Source organism: Haliotis rufescens, unplaced genomic scaffold (genome assembly GCF_023055435.1).
Source record: "Haliotis rufescens isolate VD_foot unplaced genomic scaffold, xgHalRufe1.0.p SCAF_17, whole genome shotgun sequence".
Classification (NCBI taxonomy): domain Eukaryota; kingdom Metazoa; phylum Mollusca; class Gastropoda; order Lepetellida; family Haliotidae; genus Haliotis; species Haliotis rufescens.
In genome coordinates this window covers 30,963,605-30,988,525 of record NW_025963857.1, presented here as the reverse complement: position 1 = coordinate 30,988,525, position 24,921 = coordinate 30,963,605, and the positions used below count along the sequence as shown (strand labels likewise).

General features: G+C 42.7%; 1 protein-coding gene across 1 annotated transcript; it reads left to right on the top strand.

Annotated features, from left to right (window-relative positions):
* Positions 1-6,855: 6,855 nt before the first annotated feature.
* LOC124142524 (protein disulfide isomerase-like 2-1) lies at positions 6,856-24,384 on the top strand. Its single transcript, XM_048397877.1, has 12 exons — positions 6,856-7,266; positions 8,399-8,444; positions 9,139-9,313; positions 9,860-10,029; positions 11,221-11,282; positions 11,610-11,662; positions 11,978-12,044; positions 16,548-16,640; positions 17,447-17,524; positions 19,315-19,370; positions 21,955-22,067; positions 23,544-24,384. The coding sequence occupies exons 1-12, from the start codon at positions 7,162-7,164 to the stop codon at positions 23,705-23,707; spliced, it is 1,182 nt and encodes a 393-aa protein (XP_048253834.1). The 5' UTR covers positions 6,856-7,161; the 3' UTR covers positions 23,708-24,384.
* The last annotated feature ends 537 nt before the right edge of the window (positions 24,385-24,921 follow it).

Genomic DNA, 24,921 nt, shown 5'->3' with positions numbered 1-24,921 from the left:
CACCAAGTGTTCGGGAGGACGTATGTCTCAATGTCACTGAAACACCATGTATTCAGGAGAACGTATGTCTCAATGTCACTGAAACACCAGATATTCGGGAGAACGTATGTCTCCATATCACTGAAACGCCAGGTATTCGGGAGAACTTATGTCACCATTTCACTGAAACACCAAGTGTTCGGGAGAACGTATGTCACAATGTCACTGAAACACCAAGTGTTCGGGAGAACGTATGTCACCATGTCACTGAAACACCAAGTGTTCGGGAGAACGTATTTCTCCATATCACTGAAACACTAGGTATTCAGGAGAACGTATGTCTCAATGTCACTGAAACACCAAGTGTTCGGGAGAACGTATGTCACCATGTCACTGAAACACCAAGTGTTCGGGAGAACGTATTTCTCCATATCACTGAAACACTAGGTATTCAGGAGATCGTATGTCTCAATTTCACTGAAACACCAGGTATTCGGGAAACCTATGTCTCCATATCGCTGAAACACCAGGTGTTTGGGAGAACATATTTCTCCATATCACTGAAACACCAGGTATTCAGGAGAACGTATGTCTCAATGTCACTGAAACACCAGGTATTCGGGAGAACGTATGTCTCCATATTGCTGAAACACCAGGTGTTTGGGAGAACGTATGTCTCATATCACTGAAACAAAACAGGATAGGGAAAACGGATATTTCAATATCACTGACAAAAGGGTTTTTTAAAAACGGTCGATTTCATATCACTGATAGGGAAAACGAGTGGTTTTAATAGACTAAAACGGTCATTATAAAACGCTATATTCATTGAACCGTACCAGCAGACTGTCAAACACAGTTGATCGAGAGGGTCATATCCCCGTCCTCTTCTTCCGAGTCTACCTCATCTCAGTCTATATTCAAGCTGAAACATTGGTCCTGCAGACTGATACTAACTGGTTTAAGGGCCTGACGGAACAACCTGTTTTCGGCACAATCAGATGTCGACTAGATTTTGGCGTCAACTACTTAACGTACTTTGTCCCATGTCATTGTTGCCGAGACACGGTGAGTGCCTGATATTTGTTAGCATGATGACATTGCATTGTGCATAGAACAAAGAAGAAGAGAAAGTGTTAATGACGTAAATAAATGTGAAATGAGGCCAACAAAATGTAGACGCGAAGATTAAATAAGCGTTACATGTTTGGACAAATTGAAAATATTTGCCCCATAAAAAACATCTCAGAGATGAAAACACATGTTTATTCAAATATTGACTTTAGTCAAACATGCCTGGTTCTGCAATACTGTGATAGAATTGAGCTCTCTTTAGATCATGTTTCCCTTGTGGGGCATTCTGGACGGATCTGAATTACTTCAACTTTGTGTACTAAATCCACTCCCTGGTGAGAGCACTTGTTGAACCCTTGGAATTGCTACTGACTTGTTATACAACATGAAATTGATTGTTCTCATGCTTGGACTGCCGCCATGACGTCTCTCGGTCTTGTCGACGATGACGTGTGACAGCGTTAAGGGACGACCACTCGGTTTCCTTCAGATCCGTTAATTTGGCTGAACTGTCTCTACCTTTCCGGGATCCGGACGTCGGCCATTTTACAGGCAATGACTAGCTAGCCTTTTGGGTTGGCGATGACTGCTATTTATTTTTTATTTAACAGGGGCGGTGGGGTAGCCTTGTGGTTTCGCTCGTCACGCGGAAGACCCGGGTTCGAATGTCCATGTGGGTACAATGTATGAAGTCCATTTCTGGTGTCCCCTGCCGTGATTTTGGAATATTGATAAAAGCGGTAAAACCCATACTCACTCTATAATTTGACAGCTTGATTATTGTATACAGTAACCACGATCTAGAGATCTGGTGCGATCTCAATATAGGTCTATGTAACGTGAATGTCTGGTATGTATCTAGCTGCATTGAGTCTACAATGAAAACATTCATCACGTCTATACTTCTGTAACATGTATGCTAAAATAATATTCAATAGAGGTAAAGTATACAGTAAAAGCATATTTTCCGGACGGTGTCGTCCCTTGCGAAACCATCTGCATGGTAATATTTCTTGATATAAGTGGCCAGTGGTAATCGTTCTGAAGGCAGGGTTTCCTGATTAGCGCCCGGATCCAGACTAACACTTGTTGCTATCATATCTCAGAAATGTTTTTTGGCAGACATACTTTATAAAAGTATATTGTTATTTCTAGACCATAGCAAAACATACATGTATGTTGCAACTTATTTGTTGTTCACATTTTTAAGGTTAATTTATCCAATAGTGATTAAATGGGGGGATGATAAATAAAGGTTGTATTGTATTTAGCGACCCTTGGCGAGCTAAATATATAGTATCTATTCTTAATACAGGATATTTACCATCCCCAAACACACAAGCGTGATAACCTCTTTATCATATAATGTCATTCTTCAATTCTGTGCTTGAAAATCGCTTTCCCTCTCTCACAAACATTACCGAAACATTGCGAGTTTTCCTGGAATGCGCGCATTGATATTTATTACGTCACAGGGTAAGTGATGTGTCAGTCGGACAGTGACAGTAGCCAATATAGTACCAACTGAAATCTGTTTCTTATACAGTGCCAAAACAACACAAACGCAAAACAACAATTGTTTTACTTGCCTTTCGCGGCAATGCATCGGACTGTCCGCTAGAGTAACTGCCCTTTGTCAAAGGGAATTAAGCTACTCTAACCCTAGTCTATGAGACGTAACGGCCACGGTCAGACGTTGTTGACAGTCGGCCTGTCCTGTCATATGTACACACAGCGACAAAACGAAACAAGGTAACAATTCGAACATATTTCGACCAACTCCAACTATTTTAACTTGTGGAAAAGGTCTAGTGCCCTCGCAAAATTTCGAAATTTATATCTCCAGAGTTGCCAAAACTTATGAATTTTTAAATGCCTTAGCTACGTCACAGTTAGACACTGATTTTCAGTATATGAGACTGTTCTTTTGATAATGATAGCAATTATCCCTGTAGTTTATCCAGATTCCCGATGGTTAATTCTGACTCGATCGCCGAATGACGAGGGTGACGCCATGTTTGTTTATAAACAGTGAAAGTAGTCCCTACTTGACCTTTGATATTTGATCATATTTGCATCTCTATCCGCATATGACCCAACGGATATCGTTTTTATCCGTTGGCTTTATCCTGCCGAGAAACCTACCCATTATATGATAAAAAGATATATTTTACTAATGTAACTGGCCCTGGGCCCCGTACCACTAAACGATCGTGGCGCTATGACTCTCTCTCTCTCTCTCTCTATGTTGAAGTAAAGAAGTTGCGATCATCTTTGTAGAACGGGGCCCAGAGGTTTAAGGCAGCAAATGTCGCTGTATAGAGTTGTGTCCCTTAGATGTGTCTGGATCCGTTGATCGGGTGGCATTCGAATGGCAGATTTGCATTGAATTTTACCATTACCCAAGCTCGCGGATTTCACAAAGTGGTACGTCACTTCGGACTGTTTAAAGTCGCATAAAAATCAAATCGCTAAGTAAAGAGCTGTATTTATCCGAGAGTAACAGCGAACGATATATGTCTACGGTGTACTAATTGGTGTATAAGATCCATCAGTTTGACCAGTCAATATGTACAAAACAGATTTCTACAGTCTCCACTGAATTGTGGTTTGGGGATTCGCCTTATCGTGCACCCAGTGCATCATCCTGCTTCCATCCTCACCGCATCCTCGTCGTTATCTAATGCAGTGACCACGTGATGTAAACAATGGGCACAAGACTCCATGGAAACCTCCAAAACATTAAGGTAATCAAGTAGATATTCAGACATCCGGGAAGGCTGTGGTTTGCCACAGTCACTATGTGTACTGCTACTGGTTGATGAATTTAGATTATTCCCAGTGAACGCTGAAACATAATTCCCTCAACCACTTTCAAAACCGTTGGGGCTACCAGATAATTAGGTTTCCACGTTTAGTTCGTTTTCTTCAAAGGTTTGAGTTAACAGAACTTAGATGTGAGTGGTAGAGGCGTGTACGTCTCGTTTCATTACACCGACGTGGTTACTTGAGAAATAGTATTGCCAGATGTTGCTTGTCAGCCCCTTGTGTAACCTTCACAACCATGTGTTTGTTAGCCTCACAGTCCCGCAACCATGCCATTGTCCCTTCCATCCAACCCTTACTGGCCCTAATGAAGTAAGTCTAGATGTTCCGCGGGCCCCTTTTCAATTTAAATGTAGTTACTTGTTTCTATCAACATATATTATTTCAGAAACTAATCGTAAGTCTATGTTTATTGAGGTGGTGATTAGGGGCTGGTGGGGGAGGTGTTGACACGGAGGTGATGGTTAGGGGGTGGCGGGGAGGTGTTGTTACGGAGGTGATGATTAGGGGGTGATGGGGAGGTGTTGTTACGGAGGTGATTAGGAGGTGGTGGTGAGGTGCTGAAACCAAGGTGATGATTAGGGTATGATAAGAAGGTGATAGGGAGGCGATGATTAGGGGGTGATGCGGAGGTGATGATTAGGGGTGATGGGGAAGCGATGATAAGGGGGTGATGGGGAGGTGTTGATACGGAGGTGATGATTAGGGGGTGATGGGGAGGTGCATGGTGATACGGAGGTGATGATTAGGGGGTGATGGGGAGGTGTTGTTACGGAGGTGATGATTAAGGGGTGATGGGGAGGTGTTGATACGGAGGTGGACGTTCATGGACGCTCATGGACGTTCAGAAACATCGAGTGTATATAATACTTCAGAGGTGAACAGTTGAATTTCGAAAACATCTCAAGAAGGAAAGGAAGCCAGAAAAACACAAAAAGCTATGCCTCGTGCACTCGTTGCTAAGGTTACTGTGTCCTGGTTACGGAGAGTTTTACAAATACTCTTTTCATTTCTAAATAGCTGGATGTCAAGACGTTTCTTTCTTTCGTTCGATTTCAAATTCAAATTTCCGTTGCTGCGTAGTTAGACATCCTGAATGCCCCCGGGAACGGGAAAGTGCCAGCATCTCGGTACAGGCTTCTCACTACATCTTGTTCAGCTGCTGCATGTGACCGAGGGGCGCAATACATGTCAGAAAAAAATACTTAGTCAATTGGTTGTTTTTTTTACCTTAAGGTGAGATTTGTCAGGTCAACATAAAAATAACCATTGTGTTGTTTTTCGAGTTTAACCAATTTATCTCTGTGTGTCTGTCATGGTGTGATGTGTGAACATTTACATGAATTTGTCACTAACGACATTATCGGTAAGAAGACTGCACGTCAAAACATATTTCTGATAGAATTAATCGGCAAAAAAACATTGCTAACTGTTGAATTAATCAGCAACAACCTTTTGTGTAAACAGTTTTTATGAAATATCTTATAAACATAATATATATTTAATGTATTTTTTCACGCAATACCTTAAGGTCCCGCTGACTCAGAGTCCAATATTTAACGGGCGCTTTATTTAATTACGTTTAGATTATACACGTTTCCTCTAGTCTGGAAAACGTTCCGCCATGATAGTTAACTCCTGATTATAGACATATTTATATCATGAACACTATTTTCGAATACTTATTTAAGATTAAAGCGAGATCCCCAATGTAAGGATTATAAATCTGCATTTGTAAACGGGACAATAAGACTGGTAGAGTTATCCCCCTTGGAACACTCATTACGCGGTGCAAATAACACATAGTTGCTTTCAAATATCATCGAATATAAAGCCCTAACTTTACATCAAATGAACGACAACATGTCTTATCAGGATGTGTTTGATTTTAATATCGTATGCCCAGACGTTATTCTATTTTCTGTGAAAATATTAAAGAGGTCAGTATTATGTTAATACGCAAGTGACCCGACCAATGATTGACGGAAGATTAAACACACATTAGACAGTATGAAGGTGAGCGACGTGCGCATTAAATAAATACTATTGAATTCCATGAATACTATCTGACAAACAAATAATTTCATTGCTTTGGAATTCGCATCAACTACCCTGGGAATGACAGTTCAAAATAAGATGTGGACTTATGAATTATTTGAAAATGAGAATATGTATCCACCACTGAGTATATATAATCTATATATTTCTTCAAGCATTGTTCGTACACACAACACGCGGCTATGGTTTGTGACAGCAATGTAAGCAAGTCTATGGATCGTGGTGACAGTTGGCATCGCGTGGCGTTCAGCGTGGCGTCCGCCTCCGTTACTGTTGCCAGGATACCTGCTGTGCAGAGTGAGTGAGTGAGTGTTCTTTAACGCCGCATTTAGCACTATTCTCGCTGTATGAGGACAGTCTGTAAATATGCGCAAAATAAACCAGTGTTTTTCACTCTATCAACAGTCACCCAGCCTCGCCACCCTATATTCCAGTCCGGAATCCCCTCGGGTCAGTGAATGATTGGGTGGGTGGTCGAGCGGGTGGATAGAGGATTAGTGTGTGACTGAGGGATGACTTAGGGTGTGACTTCTGATTGTATTCTTGTGTGCGGTGGTTTCTTTGACACATAAAAAACAACAAAATGTTTAAAACATTAATGAGTGGGTTAGTAGTTGCCAGATATATTGGGCTATGGCACGCTGAAAATCATATATTCAAGTCAGCCAATCAATACACGCAGTCGGGGTTCGACGACATAATCAACAAATTGCCACATTAAGCGTCTGCAATTTGGCCATCTCTAAATACCTGCTTTGGGTTCTGGGGCCTATTCTCCCCGCACTCTCCAACGGGTAAGGATAAATAATAATGGTTTCTTTACAGAAGATACACATACCAGTTCTGTATTTTCTCGCTGGGTTTCCTATATTTGTATCGCCAAAAGCAAGTTCAATTTTCAGATATAATTTGTATCGCCAAAAGCAAGTTCAATTTTCAGATATAATTTAAAGTTGCAAAATCAATAAACTACCAATCTTAGCCACCGGTCTTGCTTCGGCGTTAATATCCATATGAATGGGAAAGCCTGTGTGTATTGAATCGGGCTCTATCCATCTGGCGACACATGCGCACTTTTCCCATATCGACTTGTGATACTAAATTCAACTTTGCAAACTCCTTACACCACCGCTGCACTAAACTCTTGACGGCGCGTTATCATAAGGAACCACGTCATTCACTGTCGCGGGTGATTGTCCCAGCTACACCGTAAAATCATTCACAATGGTGATGTGCAGGTCGCCGGTTTCGCTCATTGTTTTTATTTTATCTTTGAAATTTCTAAGTATACATGGAGTGTGGGAGCTGGATAAAACTAACTTTGACAAGGTAAGACATGTGTATATTATCATTTTTGACGAGTAACGTGGAAAACACATAGAAATTTCTAAATGAAGGGTGGCTAAAATTATTCGGAAACATTATACAAGGCAAAACAATGTTAACTTTTTTTACAAGGTACTGTAATACATTAAAAAAAGTGATAGGGCCGTGTATATTTTGGTTCCAATTCCAAGAAAACTTATGAAATGATTATTATATTAATTACTGTCATTTTCCGAAGTTGATATCATCCTATAAAACATCACGGAAATAACGTTGTGATATGGTGCGTTTTACCGTTTGTGTTTTAATGATAATGGTTCTATCATCGAATGAAATCACCGTAGAAATGCAATTCTCCCTTGATGCCCAGGTGTCCTCGCTATAGCGCGATGTATACCGGCACGACAACGTGGTACTCATTGATCTCCGGGTTGGCAACACGTGGTGTCATGGGTGAACCTGCACTGGCACACGCATATCAATATTTGTATCCCACATTTGTAGTCGATAGTGCGGATTATGCTGTATTTCCACCACAGCATCTATGCGATCACAGTAAAAAATAACGAGTATAGTTTTCAACAGCAGTTTGTTCTGTGAAAAGGTCATTTGTAGATAGGTGTTGATTCTTTATATACTCATAATTATAGGGATGTTTCAATGTACAAACAACAAATGTGCACTTGAACAGATTGTATTGATGAATCATTCCCATGGACTGTCTACGTGTCTTTTCATATTGCAGTAAACGTATTAGGAATATTAATACAGTAACTGTTACTATTAATAGTAGTTTTGGTATCAGTTGTAGACGTAGAAATAGTTTATCGGTGTCAGTAGCTTATAGTAGTAATATAGTGGTACTAGTAGTAGTAGTAGTAGTAGTAGTAGTAGTAGTAGTAGGACTAGTTCTGTAAAACATATATAGTAGTAGTAATGGTAGTAGTTATAGTAGTAATTTAGTAATGGTAGAAGTAGCAGTAGTAGTAGTAATACTAGTAGTTGTAGTAATAGTAGTAATTTAGTAGTGGTAGAGGTAGTACTAGTAGTAGTACTAGTAGTAGTAGTAATAGTAGTAGTAGTAGTAGTAGTAGTAGTAGTAGTGTCAATATTAATGCCATTTTTAATATTTCAGTTTCGAGAGGCAGCCTCTTTTCCAATCTACTTTGTCGACTCACCAGGTAAGCATGTTTGGTAAACTTTCAAGAATATTTCACTTGTAAGTGTGTGTGTGTGTGTGTGTGTGTGGTGTGTGTGTGTGTGTGTGTGTGTGTCTGTGTCTGGCTGCTTGCACCAGTCCGGATTGTATAGTGATCGCAGGGTAACAGCAAGTAACATGTTTTGGTATGACGCGGTCAGAGGATCGATCTCCTGGCCGACGCTCTATCCAATACACAACGGAGGCGGTCAGAGTTACAGTGAAATTTCCCAGATTAACGCATTTCCGGACAAGCAAATTATTGTCATGACCGGTACAGACTTTCCCATCATCGACTGTCCGGACTAACGAGGGTTCGCTGTATAAAAAACAACATGTTGAAACTGATATCTTGAGGGTAGTAGAAACTGGATTCAGTGTCTGATTTGAGCTCGTGGACGGTTTAAGTTTAAGGGAGAGATATTAGGCCACAAAAAGAACTATATAAAATTGCGCCCATGTGTAGAGAGTGAGTGAGTGACTGAGAGGGTATGGCTTTACCCCCATTTGAAGCAATATTCCAAGGTTATCACCGCAAGGGACACTAGGAATTAGCTTCACCCACTTTACCTGTATGGGACATCTAGCCCTTTCTATCGACGTGACGATCAAACGTGTTAGTCCGTCTGGCCTATGGAATGTGGGCCGTTATTGATGAATTACCTCCCTTGTTTCAGGGTGTTCCCGTTGCCGGGTGCTCTATCCGTTTTTCTTCGCCGCTTCTCAGATATTTAAAGATGACAGGGAAATCATCTTCGGGAGGGTTCAGGACAAAACGCTGATACGCCAGTGGGGGATCGAGGAACTGCCCGCCATATTCTTCCACGAGAAGGGGGAGAAGGAAGCGGAGAGGTGGGTGACGTATGAGACGCCGTTTTACCATTTGTTTCTTATTTTGTACCATGGATTCATTTATTGATATCACAAAATGAATTACTGATCTCACAAACTTTATTTTTACAAATAATTAATTGAATTATGAATTCTAGTAACCTACACTATTATTTTATGTCTTAAAATGTAGTTCATAATACCAGAATATCGATTTAATGATATCTAAAATCATTAATCTTTTTCATCACACATTCGATTTTGTGATTTAATTCATCAAACGGGCAGGGCACATATTGTTACCAGCAGATCTTCAGATTTTAGTGTGATTTTGTGTACATAGTTTCGTTCGTTGTGCCAACGCCTGCTGGTTCGAATCCCCGATTCCTTTGATTACGATCCTTGGTTTGTCAGCACCACACCCGTGCTCGTGGGATTCACCCAACATTCCGATTCCATTGTCGTCATGACTTCGGATTTACTGTATTCGTGTAGTTGAATTCCGTAATTTTTGTTTCGTGTGTCAACTCTTTGGTGAATGTTTGAATCTACCTTGTCCCTGAACAGACTGGAGGGCGACATCACCGTTGACAACATCGTCAACACCATCGCCCTAGCTATGCCCGGCTACATCGGGGAGGTGAAACGCCAACACGTCATCGAGGTCACCGACAAAAACTACGACGAACTGGTCATCACACCCAAACAGAATGTTATACTACTCAACTATAATAACGGTATGGTATTAATGTCATACTACTCAACTATCTTAACGGTTTGGTATTAATGTCAACTATAATAACGGTATGGTATTAATGTCATACTACTCACCTATCTTAACGGTTTGGTATTAATGTCAACTATAATAACGGTGTGGTTTTAATATAATACTACTCTACTACAATAACGGTATGGTATTAATGTCATACTACTCAACTATAATAACGGTGTGGTATAAATATCATACAACTCATTAAATAACGGTATGGTATTAATGTCATACTACTCAACTATAATAATGGTATGGTATTAATGTCATACTTCTCAACTATAATAACGGTATGGTATTAATGTCATACAACTCAACTATAATAACGTTATGGTATTGATGTCATACTACTCTACTAACTGATAGTGAGTTATCCTACAACTATGACATCATCTATTCAATCATAATGCACAGATATAACAGTGGGGACATTGGTAAGATATTGCTCTGTTTTTGACCTCAAGGCGACAGTGTAGACTACGTCATTTATGGTGACGATGCAGACTACGTCTACTGTGGTAAACGTGATTGGCGCAGACTAGTACCCTGTGGTAAACGTGATTGGTGCAGTCTAGTCCCCTGTTGTTAACGTAATTGGTGCAGACTAGTTCCCTGTGGTAAACGTGAGTGGTGCAGACTAGTTCCCTGTTGTTGACGTGATTGGTGCAGACTAGTTCCTTGTGGTAAACGTGAGTGGTGTAGACTAGTTCCCTGTGGTTAACGTGATTGGTGCAGACTAGTTCCCTGTGGTTAACGTGATTGGTGCAGACTAGTTCCCTGTGGTTAACGTGATTGGTGCAGACAAGTCACCTGTGGTTAACGTGATTGGTGCAGACAAGTCACCTGTGGTTAACGTGATTGGTGCAGACAAGCAACCTGTGGCTAACGTGATTGGTGCAGACTAGTCCCCAGTGATTAGCGTGATTAGTGCAGACTAGTCCCCAGTGATTAGCGTGATTGGTGCAGACTAGTCCCCTGTGGTTAACGTGTTTGGTGCAGATATGTAACCTGTGGCTAAGGTGACTGGTGCAAGCTACGTCGACTGTGGTTAACCGGACGGTGCAGACGACGTCACCTGTGGTTAACATGATTTGTGCAATGATGTTACCTGCTTAGCTGAAATAAGCCCTGAAACATATATACATATTTATATTTTCAGAGGAAAGAAATCTTAGGTTTTCATACGAAGAAATAGCTACAGCATTCCGATTTGACGAACAGGTAAAAAGCTTCGGTGAATTACATAATGGATTTGTAATTATAGTTTCAAACTGATCTGTTTGTTAAATACCCACAGAGACACGTGCCCCAAGATAAACACTCGAATGGATATAATTTCAAATTACATCCAAATAGAACTAATGTAAAAGAACGCTGTATACTAAGTAATATATTTTTTTTCCTTTTTCAACATATCAAGAATGTTTCCAGGCTTGTGAAGAAGCACATTGCACTACATTTAGTATAGTATTCTGTTTGTTTTGTCTCATGTTCTCTCAGAATTGTGACTGATAGAAAACATGTCTATGTATCGTTTCTGTATTGCAGGTGATATTCTGCGCCATTGACTCGGATAAATATCCACAACTGAAACGAGAAAGGTTCGTGTTTTTTATTTGAACCGAACACTCCTTAAAATGATGTGAAGAAACTTGTAGAAGCGGCAGTATAATATTTCAAAACAAAACGGACATTGTCTGTATCTCTACAAAATACTCCAACCAGTATAATCTTTTTTGTGACTGTTTTTTGTCAACATTAATTTGCGTAATATTTCATATAAAATCATATGAAGCAGCGTAGCTATACACAAGCAGGGAAACACCATTTATGCTGCCTGACATTGAGACTGTGTGCGCCTGTATAGGGGGTGGTTTGTGTACTGGTTTACTATTCTTTGTCTACTGCATTTCCAGATTCGGTCACCAGGGAAACCCAGCAGTGTTTTGGTATGAAGCGGATAATAAGCATGATAAATTCCTGGTAGGTTGGTTACACCAGTATACATGGAGCTCCTACCCTGGTTACATCCGTGTACATGGAGCTCCTACCCTGGTTACACCCGTATACATGGAGCTCCTACCCTGGTCACACCCGTATACATGGAGCTCCTACCTGGTCACACCCATATACATGGAGCTCCTACCCTGGTTACACCCATATACATGGAGCTCCTACCCTGGTTACACCCGTATACATGGAGCTCCTACCCTGGTTACACCCGTATACATGGAGCTCCTACCCTGGTCACACCAGTATATATTGAGCTCCTACCCTGGTTACATCAGTATACATGGAGCTCCTACCCTGGTCAAACCAGTATATTTGGAGCTCCTACCCTGGTTACACCCGTATACATGGAGCTCCTACCCTGGTCACACCAGTATATATGGAGCTCCTACCCTGGTTAAATCAGTATACATGGAGCTCCTACCCTGGTTACATCAGTATACATGTAGCTCCTACCCCTGCTAACATCCGCATACATGGATCCCCTACCCTGGTTACACCCATATACATGGAGCTCCTACCCTGGTCAAACCTGTATACATGGAGCCCCTACCCTGGTTACACCCGTATACATGGAGCTCCTACCCTGGTCACACCCGTATACATGGAGCTCCTACCCTGGTTACACCCGTATACATGGAGCTCCTACCCTGGTTACATCAGTATACATGGAGCTCCTACCCTGGTCACACCCGTATACATGGAGCTCCTACCCTGTTACACCCGTATACATGGAGCTCCTACCCTGGTCACACATGTATACATGGAGCTCCTACCCTGGTCAAACCAGTATATTTGGAGCTCCTACCCTGGTTACACCCGTATACATGGAGCTCCTACCCTGGTCACACCAGTATATATGGAGCTCCTACCCTGGTTAAATCAGTATACATGGAGCTCCTACCCTGGTTACATCAGTATACATGTAGCTCCTACCCCTGCTAACATCCGCATACATGGATCCCCTACCCTGGTTACACCCATATACATGGAGCTCCTACCCTGGTCAAACCTGTATACATGGAGCCCCTACCCTGGTTACACCCGTATACATGGAGCTCCTACCCTGGTCACACCCGTATACATGGAGCTCCTACCCTGGTTACACCCGTATACATGGAGCTCCTACCCTGGTTACATCAGTATACATGGAGCTCCTACCCTGGTCACACCCGTATACATGGAGCTCCTACCCTGTTACACCCGTATACATGGAGCTCCTACCCTGGTCACACATGTATACATGGAGCTCCTACCCTGGTCACACCAGTATATATGGAGCTCCTACCCTGGTTACATCAGTATACATGGAGCTCCTACCCTGGTTACATCAGTATACATGGAGCTCCTACCCTGGTTACACCCGTATACATGGAGCTCCTACCCTGGTCACACCCGTATACATGGAGCTCCTACCTGGTCACACCCGTATACATGGAGCTCCTACCCTGGTTACACCCATATACATGGAGCTCCTACCCTGGTTACACCCGTATACATGGAGCTCCTACCCTGGTTACACCCGTATACATGGAGCTCCTACCCTGGTCACACCAGTATATATTGAGCTCCTATCCTGGTTACATCAGTATACATGGAGCTCCTACCCTGGTTACATCAGTGTACATGGAGCTCCTACCCTGGTCACAGCAGTATATATGGAGCTCCTACCCCTGCTAACATCCGCATACATGGATCCCCTACCCTGGTTACACCCATATACATGGAGCTCCTACCCTGGTCAAACCCGTATACATGGAGCTCCTACCCTGGTTACACCCGTATACATGGAGCTCCTACCCTGGTCACACCCGTATACATGGAGCTCCTACCCTGGTTACACCCGTATACATGGAGCTCCTACCCTGGTCACACCCGTATACATGGAGCTCCCACCCTGGTTACACCCATATACATGGAGCTCCTACCCTGGTTACATCAGTATACATGGAGCTCCTATCCTGGTTACATCAGTATACATGGAGCTCCTACCCTGGTCACACCCGTATACATGGAGCTTCTACCCTGGTCACACCCGTATACATGGAGTTCCTACCCTGGTCACACCAGGATATATGGAGCTCCTACCCTGGTTACATCAGTATACATGGAGCTCCTCCCCTGGTTACATCAGTATATATGGAGTTCCTACCCCTGCTAACATCCGTATACATGGGTCCCCTACCCTGGTTACACCCGTATACCTGGAGCTCCTACCCTGGTTACACCAGTATACATGGAGCTCCTACCCTGGTCACACCCGTATACATGGAGCTCCTACCCTGGTTACACCCGTATACATAGAGCTCCTACCCTGGTTACATCAGTATACATGGAGCTCCTACCCTGGTTACATCAGTATACATGGAGCTCCTACCCTGGTCACACCCGTATACATGGAGCTCCTACCCTGGTCAAAACCCGTATACATGGAGCTCCTACCCTGGTCACACATGTATACATGGAGCTCCTACCCTGGTCACACCAGGATATATGGAGCTCCTACCCTGGTTACATCAGTATATATGGAGTTCCTACCCCTGCTAACATCCGTATACATGGAGCCCCTACCCTGGTTACACCCGTATACCTGGAGCTCCCAGCCTGGTTACACCAGTATACATGGAGCTCCTACCCTGGTTACACCCGTATACATGGAGCTCCTACGCTGGTTACAACCGTATACATGGAGCTCCTACCCTGGTTACATCAGTATACATGGAGCTCCTACACTGGTCACACCCGTATACATGGAGCTCCTACCCTGGTTACATCAGTATACATGGAGCTCCTACCCTGGTTACATCAGTATACATGGAGCTCCTACCCTGGTTACATCAGTATACATGGAGCTCCTACCCTGGTTACACACATATACATGGAGCTCCTACCCTGGTTACACCCGTATACATGGAGCTCCTACCCTTGTTACACCCGTATACATGGAGCTCCTACCCTGGTTACACACATATACATGGAGCTCCTACCCTGGTTACACCCGTATACATGGGGCTCCTACCCTGGTTACATCAGTATACATGGAGCTCCTACCCTGGTTACACCCGTATACATGGGGCTCCTACCCTGGTTACATCAGTATACATGGAGCTCCTACCCTGGTTACACCCGTATACATGGAGCTCCTACCCTGGTTACATCAGTATACATGGAGCTCCTACCCTTGTTACACCCGTATACATGGAGCTCCTACCCTGGTTACACCCGTATACATGGAGCTCCTACCCTGGTTACACACATATACATGGAGCTCCTACCCTGGTTACACCCGTATACATGGGGCTCCTACCCTGGTTACATCAGTATACATGGAGCTCCTACCCTGGTTACAACCGTATACATGGAGCTCCTACCCTGGTTACATCAGTATACATGGAGCTCCTACCCTTGTTACACCCGTATACATGGAGCTCCTACCCTGGTTACATCAGTATACATGGGGCTCCTACCCTTGTTACACCCGTATACATGGAGCTCCTACCCTGGTTACATCAGTATACATGGAGCTCCTACCCTGGTTACATCAGTATACATGGAGCTCCTACCCTGGTTACACACATATACACGGAGCTTCTACCCTTCTTACACCCGTATACATGGAGCTCCTACCCTTGTTACACCCGTATACATGGAGCTCCTACCCTGGTTACACCCGTATACATGGGGCTCCTACCCTGGTTACATCCGTGTACATGGAGCTCCTACCCTGGTTACATCCGTGTACATGGAGCTCCTACCCTGGTTACATCAGTATACATGGAGCTCCTACCCTGGTTACATCAGTATACATGGGGCTCCTACCCTGGTTACATCCGTGTACATGGGGCTCCTACCCTGGTTACATCCGTGTACATGGGGCTCCTACCCTGGTTACATCCGTGTACATGGAGCTCCTACCCTGGTTACATCAGTATACATGGAGCTCCTACCCTGGTTACATCAGTATACATGGAGCTCCTACCCTGGTTACATCAGTATACATGGGGCTCCTACCCTGGTTACATCCGTATACATGGGGCTCCTACCCTGGTTACATCAGTATACATGGAGCTCCTACCCTGGTTACATCCGTATACATGGGGCTCCTACCCTGGTTACATCCGTATACATGGGGCTCCTACCCTGGTTACACCTGTATACATGGAGCTCCTACCCTGGTTACACCCGTATACATGGAGCTCCTACCCTGGTTACACCCGTATACATGGAGCTCCTACCCTGGTTACACCTGTATACATGGAGCTCCTACCCTGGTTACACACATATACATGGAGCTCCTACCCTGGTTACACCCGTATACATGGAGCTCCTACCCTGGTTACACCCGTATACATGGAGCTCCTACCCTGGTTACACCAATGAAGTAGCCCAGGTACACAGGTAGATTGTAAGGTAAACACATTCAATCATAGGCTACTTCACTATTTCCGAACTCTTGTAATTTGATCCGTGTTTCAGTATGGCGGAAAAATCCACCCGGAGGCCCTGCTGCAGTTTGTCAACGAGAAGACCAACTTGTGGAGGAAGGTGAACGGGCGACTGGAACCTCGGGTGTGTGGCAAACCCAGTTGTCTCCCCTATTTACAATTGTCTCCCCTGTTTGGACTTTGGACCGGCCATGTGTTGTGTTTTTGTTTATATATTTCGTTTGTTTTGCCCCTCTTTTAATGTACCAATGTTACGTTTCTTGATTATCTTGTATTTAAATTAGTATGGTTCTACTCGTGGGTATTTTAGCAGTATTTATTCTTTGACAAACTTCTTCAAAGAGTTAAAGGTGTGCAAGGCTTTGGTCATTTGAGAGTCCTAAAGTTGGTCAAACCCAATTCAAATATAACCATGTAGAGCAGTAAGCAGACATTAAGTGAGCAGCCTGCTTATGAGCAGGAGCGCATTCGTGGCGTGGTGGTAGAGCGTCTGCCCGGAGAGCGGAAGGTCGGCGGTTAAATCCCCTGGCCGCATATTCCAAAACCCTCAAAAGATGGTACTTGTTGCTGCCCTGCTTGGCGCTCGGCAAGGAGTCAGTAAACTGTGTCTGAGTGGGTATCCATGTTAAACTGCGGCTTTGTATCAAACAAACAAACAAACAATTTGAAATGGGCGCCAAAGCGTGAAGCAGAACCCCCCTGTAAGACCATTATTGGCAGCCTCATAGACCACGTGTCGGTTAAGGAATTTGAAGGACAAAGGAAGTCGGTAAAAGTGTGCTGACTGTCTTCTTAGATAGAAATACTGTCTAAAAGAAACTGAACTGCCGACCAATTCATGTCTTCATATTTAGGGTTTTTGTTTCACTGCGTTAGATTGTATTCCACGTACACGAGATCATGTGTGAATGTCATGGTTATTTTTTTCAGTCTGGTCGTATCGAGAACCTTGACAACATATTCACGAAGTATGTTCCGAGTATTAAGGATATGAAAATATCTAAAATGGTAAGTATAGACCACAAAGCGCCCGTTAAGTTCAGGATGACCCCATGCGACGGACGCGTCTGTCGGCTCAGTCTTTGCACGATGTGGGTATATCGAGGGAGCACGACCGAGAGCGAACTTTACAATAAGGCCGATGGGAAGATCGTGTAACTGGGCAACGTTATTCGGATTTATTTGGGTTTGATACCATAAACAATTGCTGCTACAACTAACTGTCAGTCAACATTGTGTACAGAAAAGAATCAAATATATATAGACAGTGACTTTGAATAACATCATTTCTTGTTACACGTGGAGTGAATGTTGTTTAACGCCGCTGCCAACGAGGTTCTAACTGTATCAGGACGGGCTGTGTATAATACTCGAGCTTGAACCCGACAAACCAGTGACCAGTGACACACCATGAACGACAATCCACGCCGGAAGCATTCAATCAACAAGGTCACCGAGACTCACCTCCCGATCCTCCTCACAAGAAGCTTGGGGAATATGGGACTTGCTTTACTCTCTCCCGTATAAAGCTGACACGCCGAGATATAACTGAAATAATGTTCAAAGCGGCGTTAAACCTGTCTCACCCACAACTTGAGATCTACCCACCACGCACGCACACACAATAGTACAATGTGGCATGACAAATGACTAATCCTAACTTGTTTACAACATAGTATGACTAATGACTAATACTAACTTGTCCACAATGTATTATGACTATTGACTAATCCTAACTGGTGTACAATGTAGTATGACTAATTACTAGTACTAACTGGTGTACAATGTAGTATGACTAATGACTAATCCTAACTGGTGTACAATGTAGTATGACTAATTACTAGTACTAACTGGTGTACAATGTAGTATGACTAATGACTAATCCTAACTGGTGTACAATGTAGTATGACTAATACTAACTGGAATACAATGTAGTATGACTATTGACTAATCCTAACTGGTGTACAATGTAGTATGACTAATTACTAGTACTAACTGGTGTACAATGTAGTATGACTATTGACTAATCCTAACTGGTGTACAATGTAGTATGACTAATTACTAGTACTAACTGGTGTACAATGTAGTATGACTAATGACTAATCCTAACTGGTGTACAATGTAGTATGACTAATTACTAGTACTAACTGGTGTACAATGTAGTATGACTAATGACTAATCCTAACTGGTGTACAATGTAGTATGTCTAATTACTAGTACTAACTGGTGTACAATGTAGTATGACTAATGACTAATCCTAACTGGTGTACAATGTAGTATGACTAATTACTAGTACTAACTGGTGTACAATGTAGTATGACTAATGACTAATCCTAACTGGTGTACAATGTAGTATGACTAATGACTAATACTAACTGGTGTACAATGTAGTATGACTAATGACTAATCCTAACTGGTGTACAATGTAGTATGACTAATTACTAGTACTAACTGGTGTACAATGTAGTATGACTAATGACTAATCCTAACTGGTGTACAATGTAGTATGACTAATGACTAATACTAACTGGTGTACAATGTAGTATGACTAATGACTAATCCTAACTGGTGTACAATGTAGTATGACTAATAACTAATCCTAACTGGTGTACAATGTAGTATGACTATGTGACTAATACTAACTGGTGTACAATGTACATGTAGTATGACTATGTGACTAATACTAACTGGTGTACAATGTACATGTAGTATGACTATGTGACTAATACTTACTGGTGTACAATGTAGTATGACTATGTGACTAATACTAACTGGTGTATGTTTTTTTTATATCTCAGAAGGCGGCTGTGTCTGAGCTGAAGGGAGCCGACCTGCAACATCCCTGGGAGGCCGAGTAAGTGTATCATTTACTACCTCAGTGTGACTAGGGACCGGTCATTTATTGGTTTGGAGGTCGAGTAAGTGTATCATTTACTACCTCAGTGTGACTAGGGACCGGTCATTTATTGGTTTGGAGGTCGAGTAAGTGTATCATTTACTACCTCAGTGTGACTAGGGACCGGTCATTTATTGGTTTGGAGGTCGAATAAGTGTATCATTTACTACCTCAGTGTGACTAGGGACCGGCCATTTATTGGTTTGGAGGTCGAGTAAGTGTATCATTTACTACCTCAGTGTGACTAGGGACCGGCCATTTATTGGTTTGGAGGTCGAGTAAGTGTATGATTTACTACCTCAGTGTGACTAGGGACCGGCCATTTATTGGTTTGGAGGTCGAGTAAGTGTATCATTTACTACCTCAGTGTGACTAAGGGACCGGCCATTTATTGGTTTGGAGGTCGAGTAAGTGTATCATTTACTACCTCAGTGTGACTAGGGACCGGCCATTTATTGGTTTGGAGGTCGAGTAAGTGTATGATTTACTACCTCAGTGTGACTAGGGACCGGCCATTTATTGGTTTGGAGGTCGAGTAAGTGTATCATTTACTACCTCAGTGTGACTAGGGACCGGTCATTTATTAGTTTGGAGGCCGAGTAAGTGTATGATTTACTACCTCAGTGTGACTAGGGACCGGTCATTTATTAGTTTGGAGGCCGAGTAAGTGTATGATTTACTATCTCAGTGTGACTAGGGACTGGTCATTTATTAGTTTGTAGGCCGAGTAAGTGTATGATTTACTACCTCAGTGTGACTAGGGACCGGCCATTTATTAGTTTGTAGGCCGAGTAAGTGTATGATTTACTGCCTCAGTGTGACTAGGGACCGGCCATTTATTAGTTTGTAGGCCGAGTAAGTGTATGATTTACTACCTCAGTGTGACTAGGGACCGGCCATTTATTAGTTTGTAGGCCGAGTAAGTGTATGATTTACTACCTCAGTGTGCCTGGGGACCGGTCATTTATTAGTTTGGAGGTCGAGTAAGTGTATGATTAACTTCCTCAGTGTGACTAGGGACCGGCTATTTATTGGTTTGGAGGTCGAGTAAGTGTATGATTTGCTACCTCAGTGTTGACTAGGGACCGGCCATTTATTGGTTTGGAGGTCTAGTAAGTGTATGATTTACTACCTCAGTGTGACTAGGACCCGGTCATGTATTAGTTTGGAGGCCAAGTAAGTGTATTATATCCTACCTCTGTGTGACTAGGGACAAGCTATTTAATAGTTTGGAGGCCGAGTAAGTGTATTATTTCCTACCTCAGTGTGACTAGGGACAGGTTATTTAATAGTTTGGAGGCCAAGTAAGTGTATTATTTCCTACCTCAGTGTGACTAGGGACAAGCTATTTTATAGTTTGGAGGCCGAGTAAGTGTATTATTTCCTACCTCAGTGTGACTAGGGACAGGTTATTTAATAGTCTGGAGGCCGAGTAAGTGTATGACTTATTACCTCAGTGTGACTAGGGACAGGTTATTTAATAGTCTGGGGGCCGAGTAAGTGTATGACTTACTACCTCAGTGTGACTAGGGACAGGTTATTTAATAGTCTGGGGGCCGAGTAAGTGTATGACTTACTACCTCAGTGTGACTAGGGACAGGTCATTTAATAGTTAACAACATTAAGGACATCCGTCATTTCCCACGAATTATTTGTTTTGTAATGTACTGATGACAAAACAAAACTTTCCAGTGTTATTCCAAAATATTCTTCAACAAATTATTCTAGAATATCAGATTGTAGGTTCCTTATCACTAGCAATCCAAATCTATATCACACCAAAGAATCACCATTGGCAGGATATTGTATAATTATGTAACCAAGCAATGTCCATGCTATTAGAGCGCATACGGTAATGCCAGGACTATTCACATAATGTAACAAGCATGCAATAACATCACCTCCACGTCATGACATTACACTATGCTATGCCATTAAAATACTGATACATGTACATCATTTCCACGGGAGTACAGCGTCACGTCAAATGCAGGTGTCATTGAGCTACTCCCGCCAATGGCATGGGCCCATTTGCATAAAGCAATCTTAGCTCTTCAACTTGTGCAGGCTTTGTTAAAGTTTGGGATATACGATAGTTTTAGTGCTATCATCGCCGTGCACAAGGCGCTTGTACTGGTAAACACAGAAAAGATGAGAACTGCGGATGCGTTGTGACTCAAGAAACAGGAAGTGGGACGGCCAGTACCCATCTTGTAAGGGGTGGTGGGTATAAGTGTGTTCATTACGTTGTTGACATCTTTAAAGTGCTTACTGAATTAGTATCAGTATAGTTACTATTGTACTGTACATGTAAGAATTAATTAGCTGTTGATGCGACAATGTACAAAGGAGAGGTCCCGCGAGAGTCTGGCACTGGCCCCTGTTACAAGTTGGTGTAAAATTATTAGGATCGCATGCATGGCGACCACTTGTGACAAAATACACATTTTCAAAGCATATGTGTTTATCTTTAGTTAATTACCATATGGCATTCAAATGCACATACGTCAGTACCTTTACTTAAAGTACCCGTTTCTCCCAGCTTTGCCGAGTACTACAGCGAGATGATTGAGCGGATGATCGAGACCGGAAGCAACCACGTGCCCCTGTCGAAGGAGCACGAGGCCGTTCTCGAAATGGTCAACGATATCGACGGTAGGTCGTAAAGAGTGAATGAGTGAGTGAGGTAAACGCCATTTTCAACATTATCTGAATTATACCATGACGTCTCAGTCTAATGTGGCAAGAATCGTTGTGAAACCAACGAGCACGCAGCATCATATACAGAGCAAATCCGTATTCCTAACCCACAATATAGCGCATCCTTGCACGATTAAGGGAGGCAACTCTTCACAGAGATTCACGTCTCCTTAGACACCTTGTCCCCTGTGTCCAGACCATGAAGAATATGGTGTCATACCCTCTGCTGCAATGTGAGCATCTTGGTTGGGATTAATAAACTGCCCTTACCTGCCAACTCTGTGTTGGTCATCCCGGCAGACGATCCGCGCTTTCCCAGCCCCCAGACATACGTCCACTTGTAAGGGACATGGATCAAACATAAAGGTCATGTATTAAAAGCACAACCCTGTCCGTAATAAATCTCTCCAAGAAGAACATTCCACTCATTCCGACTACATGTATATATGATCATAAACACATATGGGTCAGGTTTGAGACATATGTTTTGTTTGTTTGTTGTTTAACGCCGCACTCAGCAATATTCCAGCTATATGGCGGCGGTCTGTAAATAATCGAGTCTGGACCAGACAATGCAGTGATTGACATCATGAGCATCGATCCACGCAGTTGGGATACGATGACATGCATCAACCAAGTCAGCGAGCCTGACCACCCGATCCCGTTAGTCGCCTCTTACGACAAGCATGGGTTGCTGAAGACCTTTATCTAACCCGGATCTTCACGGATCCAGACCTATGTATAATGAACATGTAGCATCTTCCCGAGGGAAGGGAGTTAACTGACAGTAAAAGTCCACTTTCCACCTATGCCGAACTAGGTTGGAATTTCTGGGCGCGAGCTTAGCGCCACTAGTGACTATTACGAGTTATGTCTCTCCTACTAGCCAATCAGATTCATTATATCACTTACATTTGCTTGAAACAAAATGGCGGCGCCCAGTAAAGATCGATAACCAAGATCTATATTGTAATATAACAGATCCTACTTTGCATCATATCACGCGAGCACCTTGAATAAAAACATGAAGAGATTTGGAAAATTTCTGTTGACGGCATATTGACGGTACGCATGCTTTACAAATCCTCTAATCGACCGAAATCTGCAAGGCAGTTGACGAACCGGATATCGATTTCGTTACGCGATTTAGATTGGACTATGCACAGACTCGTTACTCCAGCCAAAATGTAACTCCGTAATTCCAGCCTAGTTCGGCAAGGGTGGAAACTGGACTTTTAGAATCAGTTAACTCCCTTGCCTCTGGAAGATGAGATATAGTGGTAGTGGCTTGAGGTTGGACATCCTATACAAATATTTGCCTCAGTTGTAGGAAAAGGACCTCATGGATTACATTAGATAAGTATAACTGTCCATGTTGTTTTCTAATTCAGTTCTTGTAGTCTTCATGTAAATGATAACGGGTTTTTTCAGGTTTGACGCAGAAACAGCGAGACTTCTTCGTGAGAAAAATGAACATCGTTGACTTCATGGCCTCATCTATCAAGAACTACGACCCAACCAAAAACATCCCTGTAGGGAAGATGATCCCCGCTCAGCCCAAGAGCAACTCGCAGCTCCCCCGGGAGGAATTGTAGTGCTAGGCCCGCAGTGTATATGTGTGAATGGGCGGAGCTTGGCTGGACAATGACCTATCCCTAGATGTATGTAAATCATACATGCCTCATGAATTTTCATCATCAAGCTAAAGGGTTGTTTAGGAATGTAACAGTGTACAACTTTATGTTTTAGAAGTTACACATGTCAGAAACACTGGACCTTGTAGATATGAGAAACACATACAAATTATTTATTCCATAACGTTTTTGAACGTATGATGATGATTCACAAGGACGTTCCGACCTATTACCAGTATACTATATATGTTGTGTGCAATCGTACTTAATAATTAAAAGGCCACTGGGATGAATTGCGGGAAGCTCTATCGGCCTACGCTTAAATTGTAAATATAGATTGGGTAGATATGTTTCAAAATCATTCCGACGATAAACAGGGCCCACGTACACAGAACGAGCATGTGTTGCTGGGAGTTGTGCTTGACTTGGCGTAAAGTAAACACTGTGCATGTTGAACATCGAAATGGTACAATTCTCGTAGGAAACGTGTCCGTTTCATCACGCACCGTTACTTATTTCTTCACTCTACTTAAACCTTCACTACTGCCAGTTCATGTCATGAGCGGATAGTCCCTGTGTAGCTGCATGGACATGTGTACGTGTGGGAACAACAGATATAAATGTTTCTTTTTCATAAATGGTGTTTTGTATTGTATCCAGCTTCTTAACTGCTTAGGCATACGACACTGGGGAAAAGGTACCGTCCATTTAATATTCCGTCTTCAAGCATGCAAACTCTTTCCCTGAAAGGAGAAGACGGGAATATTTCTTTTGGAAGTATTTTGCATGGCAATATCATGTCAATGTTATGTCTTTAGAAAACTAAAATAAAAATATTTTGATTTGACTTTTTTTTCAAAAACATCCCTGGTCACCCCAGAAAATTAACTGATTGGTTAGTTAGATGGACCCGTGGAAATGATAATCTCTTTCAATCATTACCGCAGAGAACCACATGACTTGACAAACAAATTGAGAGTATTACTTTGTGAAAGTTAGCAATTATCTGGCCCTCGCGCCAGAGTAAACACATGTCGAACACTTGATCGTTGGTTCGAATCCCAATACAACAGGATTATGTTTCTATGTTTATCAGCACCATACCCGTGCTGGTTGATTTCACTAAAGTGGCAAACGTGGAAGACTGGCATCACTTCGAGCTTTCCTCTCAAACC

What these genes read in the sequence shown, in the direction of transcription:
- LOC124142524 (XM_048397877.1), top strand. Translation starts at nt 7,162, where the DNA reads ATGGTGATGTGCAGGTCGCCGGTTTCGCTCATTGTTTTTATTTTATCT. An exon ending in CATTCCGATTTGACGAACAG is followed by an intron (nt 11,283 to 11,609) that starts GTAAAAAGCTTC and finishes TCTGTATTGCAG; the next exon opens with GTGATATTCTGCGCCATTGA. An exon ending in AATGGTCAACGATATCGACG is followed by an intron (nt 22,068 to 23,543) that starts GTAGGTCGTAAA and finishes GGGTTTTTTCAG; the next exon opens with GTTTGACGCAGAAACAGCGA.